This window comes from Strigops habroptila, chromosome 8 (genome assembly GCF_004027225.2).
Source record: "Strigops habroptila isolate Jane chromosome 8, bStrHab1.2.pri, whole genome shotgun sequence".
Lineage (NCBI taxonomy): Eukaryota > Metazoa > Chordata > Aves > Psittaciformes > Psittacidae > Strigops > Strigops habroptila.
This window is the reverse complement of record NC_044284.2, coordinates 29,956,136-29,981,980: the sequence shown is the minus strand read 5'-3', so window position 1 is coordinate 29,981,980 and position 25,845 is coordinate 29,956,136. Positions and strand designations below refer to the sequence as shown.

The 25,845-nt window shown below is 37.5% G+C and overlaps 1 protein-coding gene across 6 annotated transcripts in view; it reads left to right on the top strand.

The window, feature by feature from the left end:
- The window catches only part of PHC3 (polyhomeotic homolog 3), a 32,593-nt gene that overhangs the window by 2,704 nt on the left and 4,044 nt on the right, over nt 1-25,845 (top strand). For 2 of the 6 annotated variants that reach the window (XM_030496459.1, XM_030496457.1), the window contains exons 2-14: nt 574-721; nt 1,477-1,635; nt 3,079-3,156; nt 4,756-4,914; nt 7,235-7,333; nt 10,032-10,272; nt 11,766-12,643; nt 14,179-14,329; nt 15,421-15,674; nt 16,521-16,677; nt 21,135-21,249; nt 22,639-22,789; nt 22,881-23,112. In XM_030496459.1, the coding sequence (XP_030352319.1) occupies nt 596-721; nt 1,477-1,635; nt 3,079-3,156; nt 4,756-4,914; nt 7,235-7,333; nt 10,032-10,272; nt 11,766-12,643; nt 14,179-14,329; nt 15,421-15,674; nt 16,521-16,677; nt 21,135-21,249; nt 22,639-22,789; nt 22,881-23,112 (2,800 nt within the window). In that variant the 5' untranslated portion in view covers nt 574-595. Of the gene's footprint in view, nt 1-124; nt 218-573; nt 722-1,476; nt 1,636-3,078; nt 3,157-4,755; nt 4,915-7,234; nt 7,334-10,031; nt 10,273-11,765; nt 12,644-14,178; nt 14,330-15,420; nt 15,675-16,520; nt 16,678-21,134; nt 21,250-22,638; nt 22,790-22,880; nt 23,163-23,312; nt 23,374-25,845 lie in introns of those variants that run through there. The other 4 variants (XR_003992943.1, XM_030496458.1, XM_030496460.1 and 1 more) reach the window with 4 other exon arrangements.

Below are 25,845 nucleotides of genomic sequence, written 5' to 3'. Positions count from 1 at the left end.
GTTTTTTTAACATCCTTTTAAAAGCAATAAACAGCAACTATGCTACTAACTGTTAATCATAATACTAATACTGAAAAAGAAACTAAACACCTCTCAATATATTGAGATATGTGATTCTTTTCAGTTTTAAAGATGACATTTTGGGAAAGAGATTGCACTCTGCAACAGAGGGAAGTACCATAGTGCTGGGGAGGAATCATCAGAGATGCTTAAATAGGTAGTTTCTTCTTTGGTGCCTGCTGTATTTTGTGGGGTATTGCTGTAAAAAGTAAAAACATTTTTCCTTACATCCTTTCCATCTTCTTCCATGTCACCAGTGACTTTTGCCAAGAATGTGGTTTCCCCATGTACAGAATGATCAGCCAGCAGTTTCAGTGCTGTGGGGAGAAGGGATGCGGCAGTACTCCTGTGTAGCTTGCTAGAAATCACAGAATAATCTTGCATGTATTCCTAAATTAGTCACCTGTTGCTACTTTTGATGGCTCTTAGAAGATTCCCCCTCTCCCCCCCTTAAAATCAGTGTGTGCTGTGCTGGCTTCTGTTTGTGAACCACTTTTATTTCAATTCTGCCAGGCTGGACGAACACTGCACAGCTATGGAGAATGAACCAAACACAACAACATGTTCTGCATCTACAACTACTATCACTACCACCTCCACTTCCCGGACACAGCTACCGCAGATATCAGTCTACAGTGGCTCTGACAGGCATGCTGTCCAGGTACTGAGCTGTGAAATACTCTGTACAGTGCTCTCAAATACAGTCATTGCATGATGCTTTACACAATATTAACTTTCCATTCCTAATTACTGTCGTCTTTCTCAGTATGCATCTGATTTTCAGAAGGTGCTTTCTACCGAAGGGTGTTTACTTAAGAATAGTGCAGGGTACAGGCCTGCCTCCCAGATAAGGGAGAGGAGAAATGCTGTGCTGGAAAGTTTGGGGTTTTTTTGCCATTCTCTAAGGGTATAGATTATTAACATAAACCTATACAAAATGACACAAAATAAAGCTGGCAGTTTGACCAACATTGACTACAGGAATCTACAGGTATCTCTGTTAGTGTAACTGCTGCTTTAGATCCAGCCTCTTCTTGCTCTTCTTTAAATTAGGTCTCCTCAAACTCCCTATGGTCTGTTCTGTCGGGTTTGGTGACTGAGTCTCACATGCTATCCTGATCTTTCACAGAGTGGAATGTTACGTAGGATTTGTTGACAGGAACCTAAGAGGCTTGGGTGTTGTGTCATGAATGATGATGTATTGTCAACCGATTGTCAGGCTTTTCTTGAAAATGTGAATATATTTATGTTGACTGTATTCTGTGACTTGGTTGAGCAGGGTGATAGAGCAAGTTCAGTATTATGTAATTGGTATGAAAAGAATTTATTTGGTTTTATCTCCTTGTAAAGAGAAACTTCGGCATCATGTCAGCATGGTGTGTACTTTGTAATTAATTACCTACTGATTCATCGCAGGTTATTCAGCAGGCCTTGCATCGTCCTCCTAGCTCAGCTGCTCAGTACCTCCAGCAGATGTATGCAGCCCAACAGCAGCATCTAATGCTGCAGACTGCTGCTTTGCAGCAGCAGCATTTAAGCAGTACCCAATTCCAGAGTCTGGCAACTGTACCACAGGTGAGAGTGAAGATTGCTGAAAAAGAACGGTGTACTGCTTTCTAGAGTAGGACTGTAATTCTAGAGCATTGTCAAACATAACAGCTTAAGTGCCTGAGCTTAATGCCTCACAATAATTCAGTTATATTTTAACGACTTTGTTATTTTAAATTTTATCTTCCTCCAAACTATTTGGAGGATTTTGTCTAGTGTTATAGATGCTCCAGTAGGCTACCATTCCACGCTTCATTGCATACGTTATAATGCATCATGTAAATCATCAAACAGTAGTAAAGTAAACATTAAAAATAGACCACTTCAATCTTCATCCCATTATTTTCTCTAAAAGTTGATGGGGAAAACAATGAATAACCATGTATCTTAGTGAAAGGAAATAAAAATAATGAACATTTGGTATCTTAGTGTGTTTTGCCACACATCTGGCTGCATTATAACTAATGGCAAAATTCCTTTTTAACTCTGTGTGGAAATGTAGGAAGAAAATGAATTTCATTTCTGCAGCACAGCTTTTAACATTAGTGAACACTGGAGGAGAGACCCGTTTTGAAAACTCAAGGAGTGGAAAAATTTCCTTTGATCTCTGTTGACCTTGGATTGAGAATACTGTTTTTCAGAGATAGGTAGTTGTTAATGATTTTACAGTGGAAATGCTAAAACAGAGTTAAAGACTTCAGGGATAAAGCAGTTTGTTGCCAGAACTGGGACTGACTCATCTGTGCTCCTGGCTTTTTCTTCTATAACTTTACCATTAAATTATGGTAGTATATCTATTTGTCTTTTTTTTTTTTTTTTTTTCTTTTGTGATGGATTTGTGTGTGCATATACAGTTGCCAAGAGAGAGCAAAGAAAATCAGAATGGGAAAGGCTAAGAAATTTTGGTATATGGTCTGTTAATACATAATCTAAATCAGTGTCCTGGTATTCATCTGAAGGGCTGGAATAGTGTACTGTTGCAGACAATAGATTTGCATACATAAATTATCATTCTAGAATATGAGGGTAGTCTTTACAGCATTTATAATTTTTATTTTATTTTTAGATCACTCTAATAATAATAAAAAATTTAATGTGAGCTTTAATGACAGCTTTTAATGGTCCCATTTTAAGTTCTGAGCACCATAGGTAGTGAGCTGATCGGTTAGCTCCATCATTAACAGGTTGATAGACTTTACCTCTGATAGGTTTTGTTAAAGTCTTGGTCTGCAAGATTCTGAGTGCCTGAAATTGGATAGGAATTCAAGGCATTTAGCACCTTGCAGATAGCATTCTGTACTGCAGAGTGAGCTTTGCTGTAAACTAATTCCACTGAGTAAAGCATTTTTACTGTTAACTCAGAGAAGAGGTAATGGTAGAGAGGAATGTTTCTGATGGTTTATGCAATGATATGAACATCACTTAAACACTTTTTGATTTCAGTATTTGACACCTATTCTTGCTATTTAGGCAAGCCTGTCAGGTGGGAGGCAATGTACTTCCCCCACTGGGAATGTCACTCAGCAGTCAAGCATGTCGCAGACCTCGGTACGTAACTGAACAAAGCCCTCCACCCATTCTCAAACCTGCTTGGTTATTATTTACCTACTTGGAAAAACAGAAAAGACTTCAGTATTTAAATTGGTGTGGTTAAAATCAGTATTACAGAAACAGTAAATAGAAGTATGATGACTGTAGTAGGTGTTGGCTGTGCTTCTAGCATCCGCCAGTCATCCTGACTTGTGGTGCCAGCTAGTGTCATTGGCCACTATTGGAGGCTTCCCCGGTTTCAGACCTGTCTGGAGAGAGCTGCTTTCTCCACAAGCACCGGTGACTGTTCAGGCAACTGCAGGAGTCAGTCACTCCCTGAGCTTTCATTTCTTACATGATTTCTTACTGGATTTTCACCTTAGTTTCGTTATTCAGGGCACTATTGTAGGTTAAAATCATAACTGTATATCAGCAATTAAAGAGCACCAAATCTGAAGAATCTAAGTCAATGCTCACAAATGTATATGAAACTGATTAAATGTTTATAGCATTCATTCTTTTATTGATTATCATCTTATTATCATGCATCTTCTATGCACTTTCAATTATTTTATCCATATTCTAGGCATGTGCTCAGGTTTCAGTTATTAGCAGTTCTGTGTTCAGTTCATGCTGTATTTCTTTAAGCGGCATCTTCAGGCATGTAATTTGCAGTTTACTTGCAGTTTTACAGTTGTCTTGAGTAGGACTTTGTTAGTCCTGCAGGCATCCTGCTTATTAATCATTCTCTCAAGCTGTTCATGACTTCAGTGCATAGCTTCAGTGACTTAACTGTATATTTTTTTAAGCTCTCATAGCATTGCTTTGGCTTACAGCTGTTAGAAATAAAATCATTCATTCATTAAATTTAAGAGGGAAAGTCTTTAAAGATGTCTGATGTTAAACTAACAGAATAATTGGGCTGGGATTTTTCAAGGAAATCTTTTGAGTAAGTGATGAAAAAGAGCTGGGCACTTAACTCTGTTAGACCTGTTGGAGGGAAAAAAAAAAAAAAAACAAAAAGAAAAAAACCCCCACCAAACCAGAACCACAATAGCTTTTGTTTGAGAAAGTGCTATAAACAGCAATTGCTGAGAAGCATTTAATATAAAATTGTAGAAAGTTTTAGTCTCCAATAATTTTTAAATGTGCATATGTAGAATGAGGAATCAAAGTCCGTGTATGGTGGCACAAAGAAGTGTCCTGATCAGGTTGCATTACAAGCATAATAGAATATGTCAGTCCAGTCAGATAATATTAACATTTAAAGATGCTCAAATAGTAAAATTCAGGTATTTTTCTTAAAGTATTGCAAGCTCATGCTACGTATTCCATAAACATGTATTTCAATGAGGTGTAATTTTCAGACTTCATAATATCGTTGTTTATACTCAACGGCTTATTATTTACTGCAAAACATTTGCTTGCAGTTTAAGAATTAGTATGTACAACCTTGCCAGAATCCAGTTTTAGTGATGATTGGCTCAATATACTTTTTTGGTATCTTTACAGTTCAGAGATTTCAGCTGCCCCTGCCATTTTTGTCAAAGGCTTTCTGACTTTAGACCCTAGGATGAATGAATTTCCATGACAGAAGCAATATTTTTGTTTCCTTAGATTAACCTCTCCACCTCTCCTACACCTGCACAGATAATAAGCCGTTCACAGACCTCCAACACCACCAGCAGCAGTATTACCCAACAGACTATGTTGCTGGGGAGCACCTCTCCAACCCTGAGTGCAAGCCAGGCTCAAATGTATCTACGAGCTCAAATGGTAAGTTTTGATTACAATTACAGCCCAGCTGTGACAAAGCTTGGCTTTGGTCCGTCCCTGTTTTCTCCATGCACACATCACCCCCCTTAACAGTTTCAGGTTTTATTTTGTGTCTATGAATTATTTATAAATACTTGGCTTTAGTTTTAGATAGCATTGAGAATTTAGTTACCAATTTGTGAATACATATTTCCTGAAACATTGTAGATACCGGAAGTAAAAGGATTGCTGTAGCTTAGTTCTCTGGTGAAATTTGCTCATGTGTTTTTAGCCTGGTCATACCACAGTTGCTAAATTGATCAAATGTGGGGTAAAACAGAAAAAGAACACCTGTTTTTTCTGGCTGTGTGGAAGGGCATACTGGAGTCTGTCTGTGTTCAAGGTAGATTGTTTTCCAGTGCACTGTTAACACTCAGAATTCTGACTCTTGATTAAAATTTTTGTGTATTTAACTAAGATTGTTCTTTGCATTACTGTGCTAAGAATTGAAGTTAGATACATAGCTTTCATTCTCTTCAGGTTGACATGAAACTGATTAGATTCTTGCAATTTCCTGTCAATATGGGTGGGGAAAAAAAAAAAAAAAGGAGCTGTTTAGTTGTTTGTTGGGGTTTTTTTGGTGGGTTTTTTTTTTTTTGTTGTTTTGGTTTTGTTTGTTTGTTTTAATTTAATACTCGCTCTAGCTTCATATGAACTGAACCCTACAATCTGTGTGGGAATTCATAGAAATTGCTGAAGTTATACAAGAATGCTCAGGTACCAATCAGTACTGCGTAAAGGCCAAAGACTCTATTATGCCTTGTGTGACTTGGTGACCAGAGCACTCTAGTGCTAGGTTCGACTACATAAAATAGGAAGAATCATTGTTATCCTACACTGAGGTTCAGAGCCAGAGGTCTGTGGCTGCAGTGATGTATAAAATTAGATTCAGGCATGAGTTCTTGCAGGAGTTGCACCTATGAAGTATGTTTGAGAAAATAAATCCTTTGTTCTTTTTGTGAGCTTTTTCTTAGAGATGCACAGCAATGCTGTTATGCGAAGCTGAGGGTTTTTTCTTTGGCTATTGTTTTCCCGCATGTTACTATTGAAAAAGTAGTATAACTTGAAGGTATGGATTTAAAGACCAAATCCTTTCCATTTGCCAGGGAAAGGATTTCTTGAGTCTCTGGGTTGTAAGCAAAGCTAGATGATGAATGCACCTGGTACTTTTTAACAGAACAGGAATGAATTATTCATTTCATGTCCCTGCTTTTCAGTATGTGTTAACAACTTAGTAGCTGAAGCAATATGAGGATGCCATTGCTGGATTTTGTAGTAACAATCACTCTCAATGACATGGATTGTTGATACAGTTTTCCTATTCATTTACTCTAAATTTTCATCCAGACTCTCAATGTCAAATCAAATCCTTATTTGATTTCTTATTAATCCTTATTTGAATAACTGCTTTATACCCTGATTTCAAGAGAGAAACTTACCCTATTCGTTTCTGTTTAGAATGCTATTGCTAGCCTTGATCGTTCAAACATCATAATTGTCTTTCAGTGTTTCTAGCTAACATACTCAAAGTATTTTTCTTCATCACCAAGATCTTTCATTTTCTATAAAAAGGTCAACTCATATCTTTAGCTAGCTCATAATACCAGCTTCATCACCACATCCATTCAATTCCAGACAAAAACCTTCATGTTTTTTTCTTAGCTGCTCCTTGCAGTTGAGATATCTTTAAAAATGTGGAAGACTAACTAATGGTCTCTCTTCAAAGCTTTCCGTAAAGCTTGTCTTTGCTGTATTACCTATAAAGAAATCAATGATAGTTGGATGTGCTGGTATTCTGAAGTTAGTAATTTCAGGTTGGTTTTATGATACCTGTTCTCGCTATGAAACTAAATGAGCATAGTTAAAATCCATATAAAAACTCTGCTTGTTAAACAACATTTTGACAGATTGGAAGATCTAAGTTCGCTTTCTTTAATATAGCAGATATTGGGCTGCTCTGACTTTTTTTGCCTTTGTTTCACTCATTTGTAATATTGGAGGGAAAGCCCTCTTTAAAATGCTTGTGTGAAAGATGATAGGTGTATGTATATATGAAAGATTTTTCTCAATATGTAGAACAAATATTTTAAATTATTTTATTTTTATTAAACTACCATGACAAGTTGTTCTTTGTATAAGTTAATCTAAAAGTAAAATGTAAACCTTACAAGCTGTACATCACTACATGTAAGTTATGTGTCTCTCTTTAAAATACTGTGTTTCTTTCACGTATTTTAAAAGTTTCAGTCTCTTACAGATTTTTTTTTTTCTTGCTTAACAGCTCATTTTCACTCCTGCGACCACTGTGGCTGCTGTCCAATCTGACATTCCTGTTGTGTCATCATCTTCCTCATCTTCCTGTCAGTCTGCAGCTACTCAGGTGAGTTTGTGTACGTTTATTAAAAGTATGTCCAGTAGAGCGGGCCAAAACTGAAAAGTAAAGAAATGTTGCAATTAAGTTTACTTGCCTATAAGAACTACTCATAGTTACTGGTTATGTAAAACTTCAGTGTCTGCTTTTTGCCATCATCACACATTTAGAGGTGATTATGTATATATGTAAAATTTGGAACCTGGATATGACATTTTAGGTCTTTGTAATTAGTTCTTGTCTTTATTACTTTGAATAACTTCATGTTGTCATCTGAACTTGTACCACCTTTTCACTGCTCATTGTATTTCTTTATATTTGGAAAAAATACACATTGTTGTACAGATCACTACTGAACATATTAGTCTTCTGGTGGTGAACATCTATGTAACAAATGTATGCTTTCATGAGAGAGCTTCTTTTCTATCTTAGCAGTTTCTTTAAAAGCCTTTGATAAACTGACCTTGTTAGAAACCTTTTAGAACTCCAAGTAAATTATACCCATTGAATGTTCTCTGACCTTATGTTGACCCCTTCAGAAGATTCTGATAGATTTAGAGATCTTAAAGGTTGGTCATTGTTCGGAGATAACAGTAAATCATTGAAGCTTGTCTTCCCTTTGCTTTTCCAGTAGGAAGGTGAGATGGGCAGAGCTTGCTGGAATCCAACTGTGTATTTATGCAGTATGTTGCTGAGCAAGCTCACAATGTTAAGTTCATCAGTTGAACTTTGACTGAAAAGACAGACTGCTGCTTCAGTCATGGAGTTATCATGCCTCATTATCCTTTATCACAGCTGCCTTTCTTCCTCCAGATTTCGCAGATAAAGTTTGAAAGTTTGGACAGGTTATTGGATGTGCTAGCAGTGTTTCTTGCATTTGTATCTTTGTGTTTTGCATTCAATGTAGAGACATCAATAAAGCTTATCACTTTACAGTCTTGTATGTACCGCTGGGTTTTAGAGGTCTGCTTTGCACAAGTGTGCCCAACTGTGCAACCTCCTGAGACATCATTGCAGAGGGAAGTGGAGACCATAGATCATTAGTCAGTTAGATGGTCTGCTGTGGTGACTGCCAAGCACAAGCCTTTCCTCTCCCCTATCAATGTTCTGTACTGCCCTATTGCCAGATGTTGTTAACCTTGGCTGTCTGGTAGTTTCTATAGCAGCAACGACATTACAAAGATCCAGTTTCATCTGTAGTCAGTGATGCAATGGAAAAGCTTTAACACTGGTACACTTTATTTTCCTTACCGTGTTATAAATACGTCCTTGGTGTTTCAGCTGGGTTTAAAGAAATGTCTTTGTTCACCGTATAAGCAAACCTGAGCAAGTAGGCAATGCCAGTTAATAAGAAAAAAATGCATTTAGTTACAGACACCTGGTCTAGTGGAAGGAACCCCCTATGGCAGGGGGTTGGAACTAGGTGATCTCTAAGGTCACTTCCAACCCAAACCATTCTCTCATTCTATATACATAGATGTGTATATTACACTTAGCCAAGATGTTTGTCAAGGTACAGTGTAGTGATCACACAGTATCGTCTTCAATGTAGAAATTCCAGAGAAATACATAAGATCATCAGTGATTATCAGGGTCTCGCTGGCACATCTAATATGGCCTCTTAGGTGAACTGACCCTTCGACTTACTTTTGCTCCCTTCTGCCTTCATACTATTTTCTTATGTGTCCCCCTTATGTATGACCTGGACATCTCAAATTACCTTATCTGTTAAGGTGTGATGAAGGTTGATTTGTACTCACAGATAGGGTTGCAGTAAATGCTTTATGCATGCCAATAAGGAAACACACCTTTGTCTTCAGATTAGGATTTGAATGCATCCTGTGGTAAGACACTGAACAGTGAGAAATAAAATGTAAATTAGCTGTTCATTGCACAAGTACTGACTGTTGAATGAGGGAGGGATTGTGTAATCAAAATGGTGAATGGTGATAATAAATAGTCCTCTTTTTCATGTCAAGTATGATGTAAATTAGTGCTACAAGGGTAGTCTTTATCCTGGAAAATTATTGCTAAGCATGTGGGATTGGAAAGCTCAGATCATTATGTACAGAATCTGGCTGTGATAAAACAGATATTGGTGAAAATAACCACTGACTGATTTACATTTCAGAAGACAATCCTTTTGTTTCATGTGTTGTGATAAGAAGGTATATTAATATCACTGTAGAAATAAAGGGCTCAGGTTTGTTAGGACATGGATAACATACAGCAGGTTCTGGTCCCATTAACTACCCAAGGGTCTGGGTTGTGTTAGTCTCTGGAAGCAGAGACAGACCACTGCACTTCTGCAGCATCTGTATAAAAGTAAAATTGCATTTGCTTAAGATGCTTTGTGTGATTCGCTTTGAAGGCACAATAAAACAGAAAAAATGCAAGTTTTAATTCAAATTAATTAATTAACGAACAATTTCAGTTTGTTTTAAAAATTCAAAAAGAAAAGGTCATTCCTGTATTTTCTTTATCACTGAAATAATTTATGATCTCTATTCTTTAAATTTTGAGCCTTAGAAGATACTTTGATATGCAGATTTTTAACTTCTCATATATTTTGATCATACGGGATGAGGAGCATTACATAATGGTGGGTTTGGGTTTGGGTTTTTTTGCTATTTTTGCCTGGATGTTTGTCATAAGTGTTTATATGTGGTGTTTAGGGGTTTTTTTTCACGTTTTGTTCGTTCCCCAGGTTCAGAACTTGACACTGCGTAGTCAGAAGTTGGGTGTATTGTCAAGTTCACAGAATGGCCCACCAAAGAGCAGCAGTCAAACTCAGTCGTTGTCTCTGTGCCCTAATAAACCTGTAACCAGTTCCAAGGGCAGCCAACCAGATCCCTCAGAAAGCAATAGAAAAGGCGAGAGCCCAACTCCGGAGTGTCGGAGTACACCAGTCACACGGACATCAAGCATACATCACTTAATAACACCAGGTAGGATGAAGATGAATCTGTAAGAAAGTTATTTTAATTAAAGTTCATTTGTATGTTATGATTGTGTTGGAGTCCCATGGTCTCTGACCAGGTTGTTTTAGATATTCCACATAAAGATAGTTTAATGTTTCATGGTAAATTTACTTATTTGTTGATATTGGATGTTATGCAAGTTTTGATTTAGCAGAGTGATAATACAGCGTTCTTAAATCACAGTAAAAGCACAGTATAGCAGTTGCAATACACAGTTGAATTGCAGGACAAACATGATTCTCATTACTCTACTGGTCTGTACATTGTCAGGACGTGTCATCCCTGGTCTCTGGGAAGCAATATGTGGGCTGAAACCCCCTCAAGTCTCTCGCTGTCATCAAAATCTCTTTTGTTGGTGATTTTTCGTTTTGTGGGGTTTTTTTTATTTTCGTCTTGTCTGTGTCACCGGCATGTTCATATATCAAGTACTTGTATAAATCTGTAGGTAATAGTGCCCAAGAATCTTAGTATTTTGTATAATGAGAGAAATCAAAATAAGCATGCAATTGCATGCAGTGTATCTGCATTTTAGCTTCCTTATTTTGAAAGAGTAAGAGTTGTTTAGACAATGGTCTGAATTCTGTGGAATTTAGTTTGGCTTAATGGTAGCTTTTAGAGGAGTGACACTGCGAGGCAGGCATTCTTGAGGTATTGAGCCCTAATGCTCTTAGGGCTGACTTTTGTAAGGAAAAAATCCATCTTCACTAGCAGAATAAATACTAAAAAACACAACATAACTGAGTTGTTTCTGAAGTGGAAACAACAAAGCAAGAAGAGGTTTGCATGTGGAGGAAAATATGTGTGCATGTGCTGTAAGGAATTACTAATGAGTTGCTGGTTCACTTAAAGGTGATGTGGTATCTCTGGAAGTTGCACTATTTTTAGGTTCATACCTTTCAGTTTGTGTGTTCAAGATCAGGCAAATACTTTGAACGGTTTTAATTCGTACTGAACTCTTGGAATTTTGTTTAGTCTCTCAAAATGGTATTGCTTAAACTTTAACTTAGCCGTTATCAACAAATCTTGTTGACTGTGACATGACATTCATATGTCTTCCATTCCGGTCTGCTACAAAGCAAATGTTAAATGCCTTTAAAGTTGTATGAAATACTTAAGTAAGTGAAGGCTGGATCAGCAATAATCTTAGAGCTAACACCAGAAAGATAAGTTTAGATACTTTTATATAGAAGGTACATGTCTGTGTATGTACATGCAAAAAGCATGGCTATATTCCTTTATTCATTGCTATGTTTTGCATTGGAAATTGATATATTCTCCGAATTATTCCTGTGTACTACATGCTGTCAGAGAAGATATTTCTAAACATAGGTCAAAGGTTTGCAAAAGCTGTGCTGGTCTTACTTTAAAGTAGAAACTTCATTTCTTTCAATATTTTAATAATGTTCTCCAGACTTAAAGAAATAAATACTGATTGTCACTTTTTTTCCCCCCTCTCACAGCTTCATATTCTCCATTGCAACCTCATTCTCTAGTAAAACATCAGCAGATCCCACTTCACTCACCATCTCCAAAGATTTCTCATCATCAGCTGATATTGCAACAACAGCAGCAAGTCCAGCCTATAGCACTTCAGACTCATTCGGGTCAGGAGCCCCCTCCATCGCAGCACTGTCTACCACTCCCAAGCCATGGTCTTCCTCCAGGTCCCAGCAGTGTGCAGTCTCATTGCTCACCTATTCACATGCATCCTCCACCTCTAACACTATCTCCTACTCCATCCCAGTCAGCTCAGCAGTCGGTAGTGGTGTCCCCTCCACCTTCTCACTCCCCTAGTCAATCGCCCACGATAATTATTCACCCTCAAGCACTTATTCAATCACAGGCAAACTCCCTTGTGCCAGCAGCAATTCAGCCAGAGCAGACTGCTCCTCAGCAAACTACTGCCAATCCAGTTCGACCAATTGCACAGCCACTTAATCTTCCATCACATCTTCCACTTCCATCTTCCCCCGCTGTACATATAGCGTCAGTAGATCAGCCCAGCTTAGTTTCCCCAGGCCAACAGATCGTGTCCTCGACACCGCACCAGCAATATCCAGCCTTGCAGTCTGCACCCATCCCTCTTGCAGCTCCTCCTCAGCTTTCAACATCTTCAGCCCAAATTCAACAACTGCCGTTGCAGTCTGTGCAGTCTTTACAAGTGCAGCCTGAAATTCTGTCCCAGGGCCAGGTTTTGGTTCAAAACACTTTGGTTTCTGAGGAAGAACTTCCTGCTGCAGAAGCTTTGGTACAGCTGCCATTTCAAACTCTTCCACCACCACAGACTGTTGCAGTAAATCTTCAGGTGCAACCATCAGTACCAATTCAATCTCCAGTGGTAAGTGGTAATACTGCAGTCCTTTATTCTTTATTCTCAGCTTCTCCAAAGAGCTGTAAGTCTGGCCTTTTGGCTTCAGAGGGAGCTAAACTAAGTGCCAGACAGAGGGCCAGAAGAAACCTATTGATAACAGAAACAAGTTTTAAGAAAACAGACATTTTTCTCTGAGTTTTTTGGGGGTTTTTTTGGTTTTTGGTTTTTTTGGTTGGTTGGTTGGTTTGTTTTTTTTCCAGGGGAGAGGCTTTTTGTAATGGATCATCAGTCAAAATTACCAACCAAGAATCATGAAAGTCCAACTTTTGGGCCCAGAAATCTTCTCTCTTAATGAAATGGCAGCATATCTAAAGTTAAAAAAGTGCATAAATATATGTCAAGCTTCGGTGCTTATGTCAAAATGGATTTTGATAAATATACCATATGTACTGTAAGCTTTACCTCTTTATGTTAACACAAGTGTAATACAGGTAATTGAAATTTTGACTAGCAGAATCATCCCTACTGGGTGCAAAGTTAAATAGCAGATTATTAAGATAATAGAGTTCTGGATAATTAATTTTGTACTAACATTGAAAAGATCATCTTTGTAAAAGAATAGGGGAATTTCTGATGCTGTCTTGGTGTTCCCCATCACTGCCATTTAATTTAGCTTGGTGTTAGTCTTGGATGTCTTCAGCTTGTTTCAGCTGAAGATTTCAGCTTCAGTCACACTGAACTAAAATAATGTACAGTGAAATATCAGTGAAATAAAATGATATGCAGATAAAGCTGATATTTAAGTTGGCATTAATAGGCTTTAGTGGTAACATGCTAATGAGATTGATGCAAGCAAAAGAATCAACAGGTCTTGTAGGCTTTTTTCGGGCTACCAACAGATTGAGGAAGAAGGTGTGCTGTTTAATTTATGTTAAAAGGGTAATGAGAATCTCAACTCTCTGATATTTCATGTAGAAGTTGGGTGAAAGAGTAGAAGCCAGGTTTGCTTTCAACAAGGTGGTGTTTTACATCCCAATCTGCTAAACTGGCTGTCAGTAATTCACATAAATTTACTTTAACCGTTTTGAGGAAAATACCTTAGTCTAGCACTACCTTGAAAGTCTTGGTGTACTCTTCTAAAATACTCAGTTTGATTACACGGCTGTATAAAATAGAGAACAGTTTGCAGACTTGGCATTATGTTATAAAGCTTGCATTTTGCAGAAGTGTTTAAATAGCCAGAAGTGTCTGTGTGTAGATAAAAATACAGCAAACTATAAAGATAAGGCAAGATCTCTGGTCTGTTTGTTAGAATGGTGCCTCTTTATATTTTGCTATTTGTAACAAAATACTTTGTTTTCTCTCAAATTTTTCTCTCAAAGACATTGTGATGTCCCCAAAGTTCATTGTTTTGTAGGCGGTTTGAAAACTGCTATTTTATTAGATTAGCATATTTTAACATTTTAACTGGTAATTTATTTTAAAAGCTGTATTTATGCAACTCTTTTAAGGTATTAAGATAGAATGGAACTCTCTCTAAAGCAATAGTTTGTTGGATGCAGATTTACCAAGTGGAGAATGTATGTGAAGAAGAGATGCCTGAGGAATCAGATTGTGTCCACATGGCTAGAACACCTACGCCACCCACTTTGTCTCCACCAGCCGTAAACTTGGGGAATGGAGAGGCACTTAATTCAGAAGATCCATTGTCAGGTGAGAACAAATATCAAACTAAGGTAGCTCGTCTGCTTAGAAACTCCTACTAGTTATTGATGGCTTAAAGTAAAAGTCTATGATTTTGATTATTTTTTTTTTTTAATAATTTAGCAATTTAATTTTTTAAGTAAAAGAAAAATATTTTTAAGTATGAAATATATTTGAAATCCATGTGATAGAACAGATGTTTTGGTCCCAAAGGTATAGCTTATATATGTATTTGGATAATATGTAGCACAGAAAATGCTTGTTTGAGCTCTTTAGTATATACTTTTATGCAAAAATCTTAACAGGAATGTCAATCTCCAGTGAATCTTTAACTATAGCTGTGTGATATGAGCAAAATATGCTGACTGCTCTGGTGTGAATTCGGGTCAGCAATCAGAAGTTGCTGTTGGAATGGTTGACTACACTGTATGATTCTTTTTGGCACCATTTCTTTTCATACATACCTCAGTAAGGAGCCATTCTAATGCAAAAGCTACCAATGAAAATTTCTCTTCTTCAGTGTATTGTACAATATACATGCCTGTATCAATCGTTGTCCTGCAAACTAATGTAACTTCCCTGATGTGCTAAATATCCAAATACATACCCCTCTCTATATATAGGGGGTGGGGGGTGTGTGTGTACACATATATATATATATGCATGCTATGGACATAACTGGGTGCTTAGTAGCTGGATGTTGTGTATACTTGTGACCCTGCAGGTTACTGAGGCTCAAATCATGTTTCAATTCTCTCTTTAGAAATATCTCAGCTGCTCAGTCTTGAGAATAGAATGTTCAAAAATACTGTTTTCTGCTTTTGACTTACAGATCTGTGATTTGTGTAGGTAATTCATGGCCAACGAGGCTTATAGTTAGTAGATACTGAGTAAAGGAAAATGTTTGTGATAACTGTTTGTGGAATAGTCTAATAAGGAAAACTGTGTTGTTTTGAAGGTGAAGTCTATAAACCATAGGGAAGAACCTGTGTTATGGGATGGTGGGTGCAGATGGTGTGTTCATCTCTTCTTATTTCTAGAATTCTGAGGCAATGGTTGGACACGAGTGATAAAACCACAACATACTTTGTTTTTTTCAGAACACGGGGGACTACCTTCGGTGACGTCATCCGTCAGTGCCTCAGTAATTAAATCTCCGTCTGATCCTTCACATGCTTCTATTCCACCACCACCTCTTTTGCTTCCAGCAGCAACAACAAGAAGCAACAGCACATCAATGCCCAATAGCATTCCTAGTCTAGAAAATAAACCTCCACAGGCTATTGTTAAACCACAGATCCTGACCCATGTTATTGAAGGCTTTGTGATTCAGGAGGGGCTAGAGCCATTCCCTGTAAGTGTAAAAGTTGTTCTGAGTTTCTTACTACTAATTTTTGAAAGAGACTGTTTTTAAGGATGAAGTTTTTTGTGGCTAGTAGCTATTTAGATCTTGAATCGTATTTCACATGTTGGTTTTGACCTTTTTTCCATTGATTGGTTGCATGTTTCCTACAGCATTCAGTATACGTGTATACTCTTTGTATTGTCTTACATATATAATTGGAATTCGTGATACTGTTTGACTTGCCGGTGTCACTGGATGGCAAGGTACTAAATGAAAGCAGAGACACAGCTAAGTTACAGGTTGTATCTAGAGATAACTACAGAGAGTGATTTTTAGGCTACCATTTGCAATAACTTTGTTTTACATTCCTCTCCTAGATACCTCAATTTAAGTGGTACCTCAATTTAAAGCTCTGAGATGAGTATAAGTCTGTGTTAAAATTCTAAAATGTTGGAATTTTGTTGTTTAAAGCACTGGCAAGCCCCCTGCTGAGCTTGGTGTGATTAGTACTGTGGTAAGAATTACTGGTGAAAATTTTAAATCCACAAATGGACAGTTTAAAACGTATGAGCCTGCCTTATTAACTAATTTAATGTGTCTCTTATTTTCCCATTCCTTCATTTCTCTAGATAAAATGTGTTTCTTCCTTGGTTAAATATAATTGCAAACTGCAGAGCAGGAGTGAGTCTTTGTTTGAGAAATGGTATTTAGAGCTTTGGCACTCTATAATAACGATTCACTGATAGGGAATAGAAACTGTGATTCTAGTCTCAGTTACAACTGCTAAGTCGCAAATACTATTTTCGATTATTCATTGTTCAGTTAATCACTGTTGCTTTGCTTTTATTGCAATAGGTAAGTCGTTCATCTTTGCTGGTAGAACAGCCTGCAGAAAAAAGATTGCTAGTGGAGGGTCAGATCATGAGTGTTGTGTGTGTTGAATCAGACTTGCAGAATACAAAACATGCAGACAACTCATCGGACACAGAGATAGAGGATATGATTGCAGAAGGTTTGTAGTTTTTGTTTAAATACCCGTGTTACTTCCTTTCAGTTCTGTATGTATTACAGAATCCCGTCCCACCTGTACTTCTGGAATCTTTCTCCAGTCTTTATCTCTAATAGAAACTATTTTCAAATGTTTTTTGCTAGCTACACGTCATAACGTCAGTTGTTGTAGGTGCATACAAATGTCAAGAAAACACTTGTTCTCCTTAGAATACAGTGGTCTCCAGCACAACCCATGAGCTAATGTGAGTTACCCATTCATTATCCGACATAATCATCACCATAGATTTTTAGAACTCGGCAATCAAGTATTTTGGATGTGTTACACCACTATGACTATTCAAGACCAAATGTAGGTAGCCTCACAAATGTTATGCAATGGAAACTAAACCGTGGCGTGGCCCAGAAAAGCCAAGTTGTTATTCAACTCATTTTTGTATAAATTCATCCAAGTTTTGAAAGTCCAGAATTTTTCAGCCACCTCCGGATTTTCTGTTCCGCATCTTGAGCAATTGCACGAGAGCTGGTTTTGGTGATCTGGTTAAATTTGTCTTAATGCAACTCTTAGTTTTGTTCTTCTGAAATATTTCTTTTCTCTCATGTCAAAACTGTAGTGGGCAGATTAAGAAGGCACAAATACGGTGCCTGCTCTTGCCACAGGTCTGCATCGGGGAAGTAGCTGGAAAAAAAAGTCAGGAGAGCATGTCCTGAGCAGTAGCAATTGTTACCATAGCTGTGCTTCAACTGCTTCCCACTCCGGTCATTGTAAATTGTCATTCAGTTAAAACAGTCTGTCTCCCAGATCTTGTCTCACAGGAACTTCCAGGGTGGCAACTCTGATGGCAGTTCATTACTTACTGTGGTTTCTGCCTCGGTGAATGGGACTGAAGTGCAATAGGGAAGTTGGCTGCATCCACTATGTATCTCAGCAATCAAATAAGCTCAAGATCAGTCTTCTAGATTATTAGATTCTGGTACATTATTTTTTACTGCAGTGATTTATATCCATTACTGCTTATAAGTGTATTGGATCAGACCCAGGTCAAGGATTGCAGACAAGGTAGAAAGCTTGCTTTAGAAAGCATTCTGAATTCAAGAAGAGTATTTGTGGGTAGTGAAGTCAAGTAAACATGGCTGGAATTTTTGCATGAGGCTGATATACTTTACTGCTCAAGCAATATGTATGTCAACTTAAAAGTATGTTTTTACTTGTAGCACTGATTTTTAGTAGGAGCTGGTTTAGGTTGGAATGACATTGCTGAAAGGAAATACTGATGGGTTGTAGTCCTTGTACATGTTGGTATAACATCTGTGCAGATATAACATGTGTTGATATAACATCAGAAACTATGGAAACAGTGCCTGAAAATGAAACATAAACATGATTTCCTGAATTATGGCTGATTATATGATTGCATTTACTAGCATGTCTCAGATCCCTGCTTCATTTTGCAGTAACAACCTAGTTTAGGGAGTGGCAGATACTTGAAATGCTGTGTTTTGTAACTGAAACTTTCTTTTGCTTATGTTGTAATTAAGTTGTCTACATAGAAAAATGAAGAAACAATTTTTACAGAATCCATTTTTTAAATATATTGCACGATATTCTACTGTAAAATAATTTGAGGCCCGTACCTTATTCTTCACAAACCTTCACATAGGCATGGCAGACTAAATTTTAGAAGGCAAGCATCTGGTGTATTAATAGTGGAGGTTTGCAGCATGACTGGAAGTTTTCTAAACCTTAATTTAATTTAATTTGAAATTGCTGTTGGTTTTTTTTTGGTATCGTCTCCCAGTGAAGGCTTCCATTTAACCAGTTCTTTGAGAGGGAAGCCCTTTGATATGAAAGCATCAAACACAAGAGCCTTTAAAAAAGGGGAGGGGGGAAGTAATAATTTGGTAAATTTTATGACTTGTTTGACATTTTTTGGTTATTTTACAGCTCAATGGAGTAATACTATTTTCTAAATAAAAAATGAGACTGGTAGATCCTTTAGCTCATGACTATGCTCAGTAAATTGCTATTAAATAAAATTGCTTTCTTGATCCAGAGTGCAGCTTTTTTTAATGCCTTGTTTCACCCAATATATTTAAAACAAAAGAAACTTTTTGCCATCTGGCATATCTTCTATGAAGCTCTGTTTGCAGCAGTTATTTTGCCCTTAATTTGTTAGAGTAGATCTTAATTCAGTTTTCTTTTCAATGACATTTTCCCTAAGAACTTTTCAGTATTAACACTATGTTGTTTCTCACATTTCAAACAGCTTGCTGTCATTTTATTCAACCATTCATGGTTTTGTTTTTAGTTATTGTTCCTGACAGCTGGTGTTAGGTTTATGTATGCAATTTGCAACTCCTCATTAGATGAGCTGGTAGGAAACATCCAGCACTGAGACACATCCACATATGTAGAAGTTGAGCAAAGGAGGTTTTCTGATACTAAACCAGGGTATGATTGCTTGTATGGTAGAAACACCTAATATGCAAAAGAAAAGGCTCTTAATATCAAATTTCGCTTCACTCTGTTGTCACTTTTTTCCGCATAGCATGACCTGGGTAGGGAATGAGTGCTTTGGGGTTGTTTGGTTTTCTTTGAGAGAGAGTTACTTATTCGAAGGATGCATCTCTGGTATTTAACTTCAGTTGCAAGGTTGGTAAGATTGTGTGTGTTTCCCATTTAGAATCATAGAATCAGCTAGGTTGGAAAAGACCTTTAAGATCATCAAGTCCAACCATTACCCCAGGACTGCTAAGACCACCACTACAACATGTCACTAAGGGCCTTATCTACACGGTTTTGAACACTTCCAGGGACAGTGATTCCACCACTGCCCTGCGCAGCCTGTTCCAATGCCTGATCACCTTCTTGGTGAAGAAATTTTTTCTAATATCCAATCTAAACCTCTCCTGGCACAGCCTGAGGTGTCCTCTCAGTTGTTACTTGGGAGAAGAGACTGACACCCACACCACAACCTCTTTTTCGGTAGTTGTAGAGAGCAGTAACGTCCCCCTGAGCCTTCTCTTCACCTGACTAAAACCCCAGTTGTTTCCAGTTTTTACTTCTTGTGTGATACCAACTTACTCTGTTGGAGACTTGCAACCTGGTAATTTTCAGTCTGCCAGAAGATCTGTTGACTTCAGCTACATCCTGATACATGAGATACATTATTCAAATACCCTTTTCAGTATTTTCAGCTCTTTGCTGTACTAGTGCTTTTTTCTTACCTCGTCAGTGCAAGCAGTTTAGTGAGTTAACATCTCTATAGCAGACTTACAGGTTCATAATGAAAATCTTTCAATTAAACTTTGATACCTGCATTTATATTAGCTGACATCAAAGCTTTACAAAGAGTTTGAAACAAAAAGCTAGTTTGCAGTTTTTGCAACTAATTATGTAAAATTAAAAATACGAACATGGGAGGTGAATAGCAAGAGGCAAAGTATATGAAACAGTGACTCAGGTAAATCAGAAATGTGGGAGAAATGTGTGTGTGTTTAGTCACTGAATTTTTGAGCCATGTATTTTGTCCATGATTGCAGCCATGTGGTGTGCAGTTCTTTTACTTGACCTGAGTGACCACAAAATGTTACATTTCAGTTTATGCCAGTTTCACTCCTTTGCTCCTTATGATGTACTTCACAGATGGTGTTTGAGGATAACGGTTGGGTTTGGTTTGCAGATATGGTGGCATTAATCTAAACTATGTACAAACCATGCTTTACCCATGAGATACGCTTCTAGCAGAAGAGAGCATAGACATTCAGCATGTGATGTGTATGCTGCCTTGACCTGCCTTCTTTTGGGCTCTTCTACTTTTACTCGTATTTCTCTCAGCTGGTGTTTGAATTCTTCACAAGGAGCAGGAAAAGTGCCTCCTCATCTCGCCAACAACAGAAAAGTATTCTGTAACAGTAGACTAAATCAGTAGATGCTATAATCATGGGAGGGTTTTTATTATATACAGTTTAATTTTTTCACAGATAAGATTCAATGTCATACTTTCACAAGTCCCTTTTGTTGTAGCAATTCAAAGAAATTATTTTAAAAGGTTAATGTGCTATGTCATTACAGGAGAGCTTGAATTTAGACCATGGATACCCAGTTCTCTTAATGAACTCTTTATAAGCAGTTCATGAGGACTGTTACACCTCTTTTTAATTGTTTGCTATGTTTGAGGGCATACTTGCTCATGGATGGCTTGAAAATTAACAAAAGAGCTGATTAAGCTCATTGAATAACTTAATTGAAGGTTTAGTAAGGTTCAGTTTGCCCAAGATCTTTTTCATAGAGAATGATATCTGATTTGCTTAGCTTTGCACAGTTTTCTGTTAATCATAGTATCTAATTAAATGTGTTAGATATTTAAAAGTCCTCTACCTGCCTGCTTGAGATTAGAAATTAGAACATAATTTTGTGTCATTGAAGCTGACTTCTTTATGCTTCACGCCTTTCTTTAGAGGGACTGGATGAAATTGAAAATGATCTTCTGAAGTGTGAATTTTGCGGGAAAATGGGATACTCCAATAAGTTTCTACGGTCAAAAAGATTCTGTTCCACATCCTGTGCCAAAAGGTACTCTGTCTAGTTAATGTTTAACATTATCTGGTTAATGGAATAGCACCCAAATAGTATCTGGTGTTGAAAAATAAACAATAAAACATGACTGCCTGCTACCTGCATTTGCAGAGTATATGGCCACAAAGGGCTGTGGTAGGCTATAATATATTTCAAGAAGATAGACAAAGGGGAATTCCAGTAAAATTGTGGACCTCTTTCCAGAGGGTGCCATGCTGTTGGGCTTTTGGGAAGGTGATGGGTGTCCTGGAAGAGAAATTCATTAAGGGTTATTAAGTTTGGAAGTCAGTACAGAGGTTCACGGGCAACCAGGCGTTGTAGATTTCTCATGTTCCTGTTATCTTCCTCTTGTTGTTGGGCAATGTCAGAGAAAGAATGCTGGACTGGGTGGGCTTTCTTACATTGTTTTGTGATACTAGGGTAAAAAAACCCCTGAGTTTATCTTGGCATAATCGAAATGCTGCATAGATAAACAAACATTCTTAAATGGTTTTAGTAACAGTGTAAAAATTCTTTATGTGCATAAAGTAAAATAGAAATATTCATAAACATAAATAATTTTGTGTTTTCTAAAGCTTCTCCTTTCCTGAAAACAGGTGATGCCATTTGCTTGGGTGTGGTTTGCAGAAGAAAAAGGCTGGTTTCTGTTTCTCTTTTGGTTTCGAATGCTGCTTTTATTTTGGTTGATTAAGAGAGGAAGAATTCATAGTCAACATCTGAATGTAAAATCTTGCATCATTACAGCTGGAAAATTTATATTTAACTCCAGATTTTTAGAAATGGGAATAGTTTCTCATTTCTAATCACCACTTAGTTCTTTTGTTGCATCAGTGTGCCTAGAAACTACCTTTCTCTTATGTCTGCTGCTATTTTAATCCTCCATGTGAGACATTCCCATTTTAAGTAGTGGGAATGTGTATTTTTTATTTGGTACTTGTTGGGACACTACTAGCAAAATAATTTTAAGAAGGGATTCATCTCCTTAATGTTAAAATTGGATTTTTTTGCCTCCAGCCTCCTTTAACTTTTCCCTACCTGGGTATCAGCTAGGTAGGGAAAATGGAAGCAAAAGATACAATGTGACTTCAGGCTTTCAGCAGACATTTTAGAGAAGAGATCAGCCTACATGATAAATGCAGAGGTGTTTCTGTCATGGAAGAATGGAAAAGATGGACATCTTCCAGGGATGATCTGGGTGCTCTTGATCTTGCATCAAGACAAGGGGTTTGAGTAAATGGCCTTTGAGATACCTTTCTCTTGTGTTTCTGTGACAGCTGTTGTCTTTAATTAGGCAGCGTTTCTGCAACACTGTAATTTTATGGTTACTTGATTGAATTCAGTCCAAAAAACTATTAGTGCGTTATTGAATATATCTTGCTTCTTCAGGCACAGCCTTAGTTGCACTAAGAAATTTGGGCTGTTTACATCAGACAAGACCAGTCGCTGGAATCGGAAATCAGATAGCCAAAGTCTTGGGCGACGCGGGCGTCGACCGAGTGGCCCTGACGGGGCGTCACGAGATCATTTTCTTAGACAGGTCTGTGGCATATTTGCTTAAAACTATGGCATTGTTTGGGGAATTACAAATAAAATCTAATACTGTAGTGTGTTTGTACCGCATTTTCCAGCTTCCAATTACTTATCCATCCCCAGAAGAAGATATGGCTCCTCATGAAGATGCTGTTCCAGCTGCCATGACCACCCGTCTGCGAAGACAGAGTGAAAGAGAGAGAGAACGTGAACTTAGGGAACTAAGAATTAGGAAAATGCCAGAGAGCATTGACTTGTTACCAGTGGTGCAAGCTGACCCATCAGTATGGACTGTTGATGAAGTTTGGGCCTTTATACATTCTTTGCCTGGTATGTAATGTGCAGTAACTTCTGGTTTTCTTTCTTAACAGTGAAGTTCTTTGCTTTTTAACATCAGCGTGATGAGGCGGTGTGGTAACAGAACTGCTGTACTCTTTAGTTGGTAATAGAAACTGGAATGTGATTTGTTTCCTCTTGCTTGTTCCTTCAGCACAAATCCCATGTTGATAGAACTATTCCCACTCCTGCTGTTGCATCCCAGCTGATGGAGATTAGAGCTGTTCCTCCCTTCAGTCTGACTTCTCTCAAGAGGTCAGTGAGAGATCAGACAAGCTTCTTCCCTTTTACGCTTGCTTCTTCTCTTTCCTCCTTACTTACTGCTTATTCAGTAAAAAAGGAAGAGTTATTTCCCTTAATACAGCTGAAAAATTTGAAAGACCCATCCTGATACAAGTCATTAAAAAAGAATAAGCAAGTTTCATCTATGAAGTTAAACTGTCTTGCATAGCTTCGCTCAATTACTGAAATGCAGAGAACTTCTGTGTATAGACTCTGCATACTGGTAGATGCAGTCTGTTCTCAGAAAAAAATAATCTTCTTTCTCCTTATTTACAAATCTTTTCTTCAGCTTAATGTTTGCAGTTACTTTTCTGTCATCTTCAGGTTATTTGACACTTACTTTTCGTTTCCTAACTATTGTAGGCTTTAAAGTTTCACTCCCCACTCTTTCCCAAGGATTCCATTCTATCTGATCAGATACTGTAACCCTTCCAGCTAACAAGGCAGGTCTCCACAATAGCAGTCATACAAGAATTTTTGTTGCTTACCCATGTAACTCACATGTCAAAACATTGAAACCAGGTTAAGTTTGTTCCTGATTTTCTACTTCTTCTGAAATGCTTAACTATTTTTGTGTAAGGCTAATAACCTGTAAGGAATTCATTGCTAAGTCATACACATGGTTATGAAATAATCTTTTATAAAGTGGATCAGGCAAAGAATTGACTGAGGGATGTCTTAAATCAGCAAAAGTCATCCTTGAAGTATGTCATGGCTGAAACCAGGACAAAGTACCTTTCTTCTGATAGTTTATAAATTGCGATTAAGTTACCTCATCTGCTTTGGGAACCTGCAGTGATGTCTGAAAAACAAGCAAAGCTCCTTAGAAGTGAGACATGGTCATTCATGTTTCTGTACTTCAGCTGTGTTACTGGGATGTAACCATAACGCTGCTGGTTTTTTACAGATTTGAGGCTCTAGTTAATTCCGTAACTTCCTGATCCAAGGTTCTGCAAAGAATAAACAGTAGTTCTTGTCCTAGAAAACTTAAAGTATCACATAAACACAATTCACTTCTAAGTATGAAAACAAAAATATTATTATTAAAATGTGGTTTCTGTTTTGAAACCATTACTTTTACAATACTTCACCAGCTGCTGGATCTGGGTTATTTTGGGGTGGGGTTTTTTGTATTCTATAAACGAGGTAATCTTTGATTTTAAACAGCTTCCTATTTCTCCGTGTATAATGGAAATTATTATAATTACTCATTCCCATCCAGATTAAGGGAAATACTTCTTAAAAAAAAAAAAAAAAGTTCAATAGGTATTTAAAATGATATTCACAACCTGCCAGAATTTTTATTGTTATATACCTATATTCATGTTGTTTGGCAATTTTGGGGGTTTATTGTGATCGGTATATTCTCAAGCCACTCTCTTGAAAAAAATATTAATCATACGCTGCCGGAGTTGAATAATACAAGAAATAATATAATGGACTTTCATTATGCTATTTTGCAATATATACTTGGTGCAGTCCATGCAGACCATCTGTCATGTTGTAGGAGATGGTGATTTGTCAGCTTTTCATAAACATTAGGGACATCTGTTTTGATTTACAGCTTTCTGCATAGAGTCTGTAGCTGAGACCTAACTGCAGGCAAGTGTTGTCAGGCTTTCCCTGAATTCCTCTGAAGCCTTTTGGAGAACTGAAGTTTGTGGACACTCTTACTTATTTCTTTTGGGGGGAAGAGACAGCAGCAGTTTAAGCCCCAGTGGAGTTGTTTGTTCGTTCTTTATTCAGCTGCAAGATTAATGGTCTTTCACCCACTTCCCATCCTTTTTTTAGCTAAGTTATTGCACAACAACCAATTGCTAAAGTGCTTAAGAATACACAGTGTGCTTGGATGAGGGGACTTAAATACATTCAACTTTAATGCTTTGCTTTTCCAAAATAAAGATAAAGAGTATTTTAGGATGATAAAGAGTATTTTTGATCTCTTTGATAAAGAGTATTTTAGGAGAAGTTCATTGAAATGTTTCATATCCTGCTTAAAGAAAAAAACCTGCAACAACAACCTGTAATCTATTTTAATAGGACCACTTTTGTTCCTCAATGTAAAACCTCTTGATCTCTCAGTTTCTTTGTAAATGCTGTGGTGTGACAATCATCACGTTCAGGTCTCAAGTCAGACATAGTTTTGTCTGTTGCCAACACATAAATAATAATCTTTTATGATGTTAGAACTTTAAATCCTCCTCAGAATGGTCAATTGTCTTCAGATATTTTCTTCATGTTAATGGCAGCATTATCTTCACTTGGTAGCTGGAATTGGCAGCACTGTTCCAGGAGCTCTCTGACAACTCTGGGCTTCTGAAAAATGTTCTCTTATTGAGTGTGGTACAGTTTGTAGCTGGGCTGCACTAGTGCATCACCGCGCCCAAAATACTGGAAGTAAATGTTATGGGACACATGCAAGCACTAAAACATTTTAATGGCTTT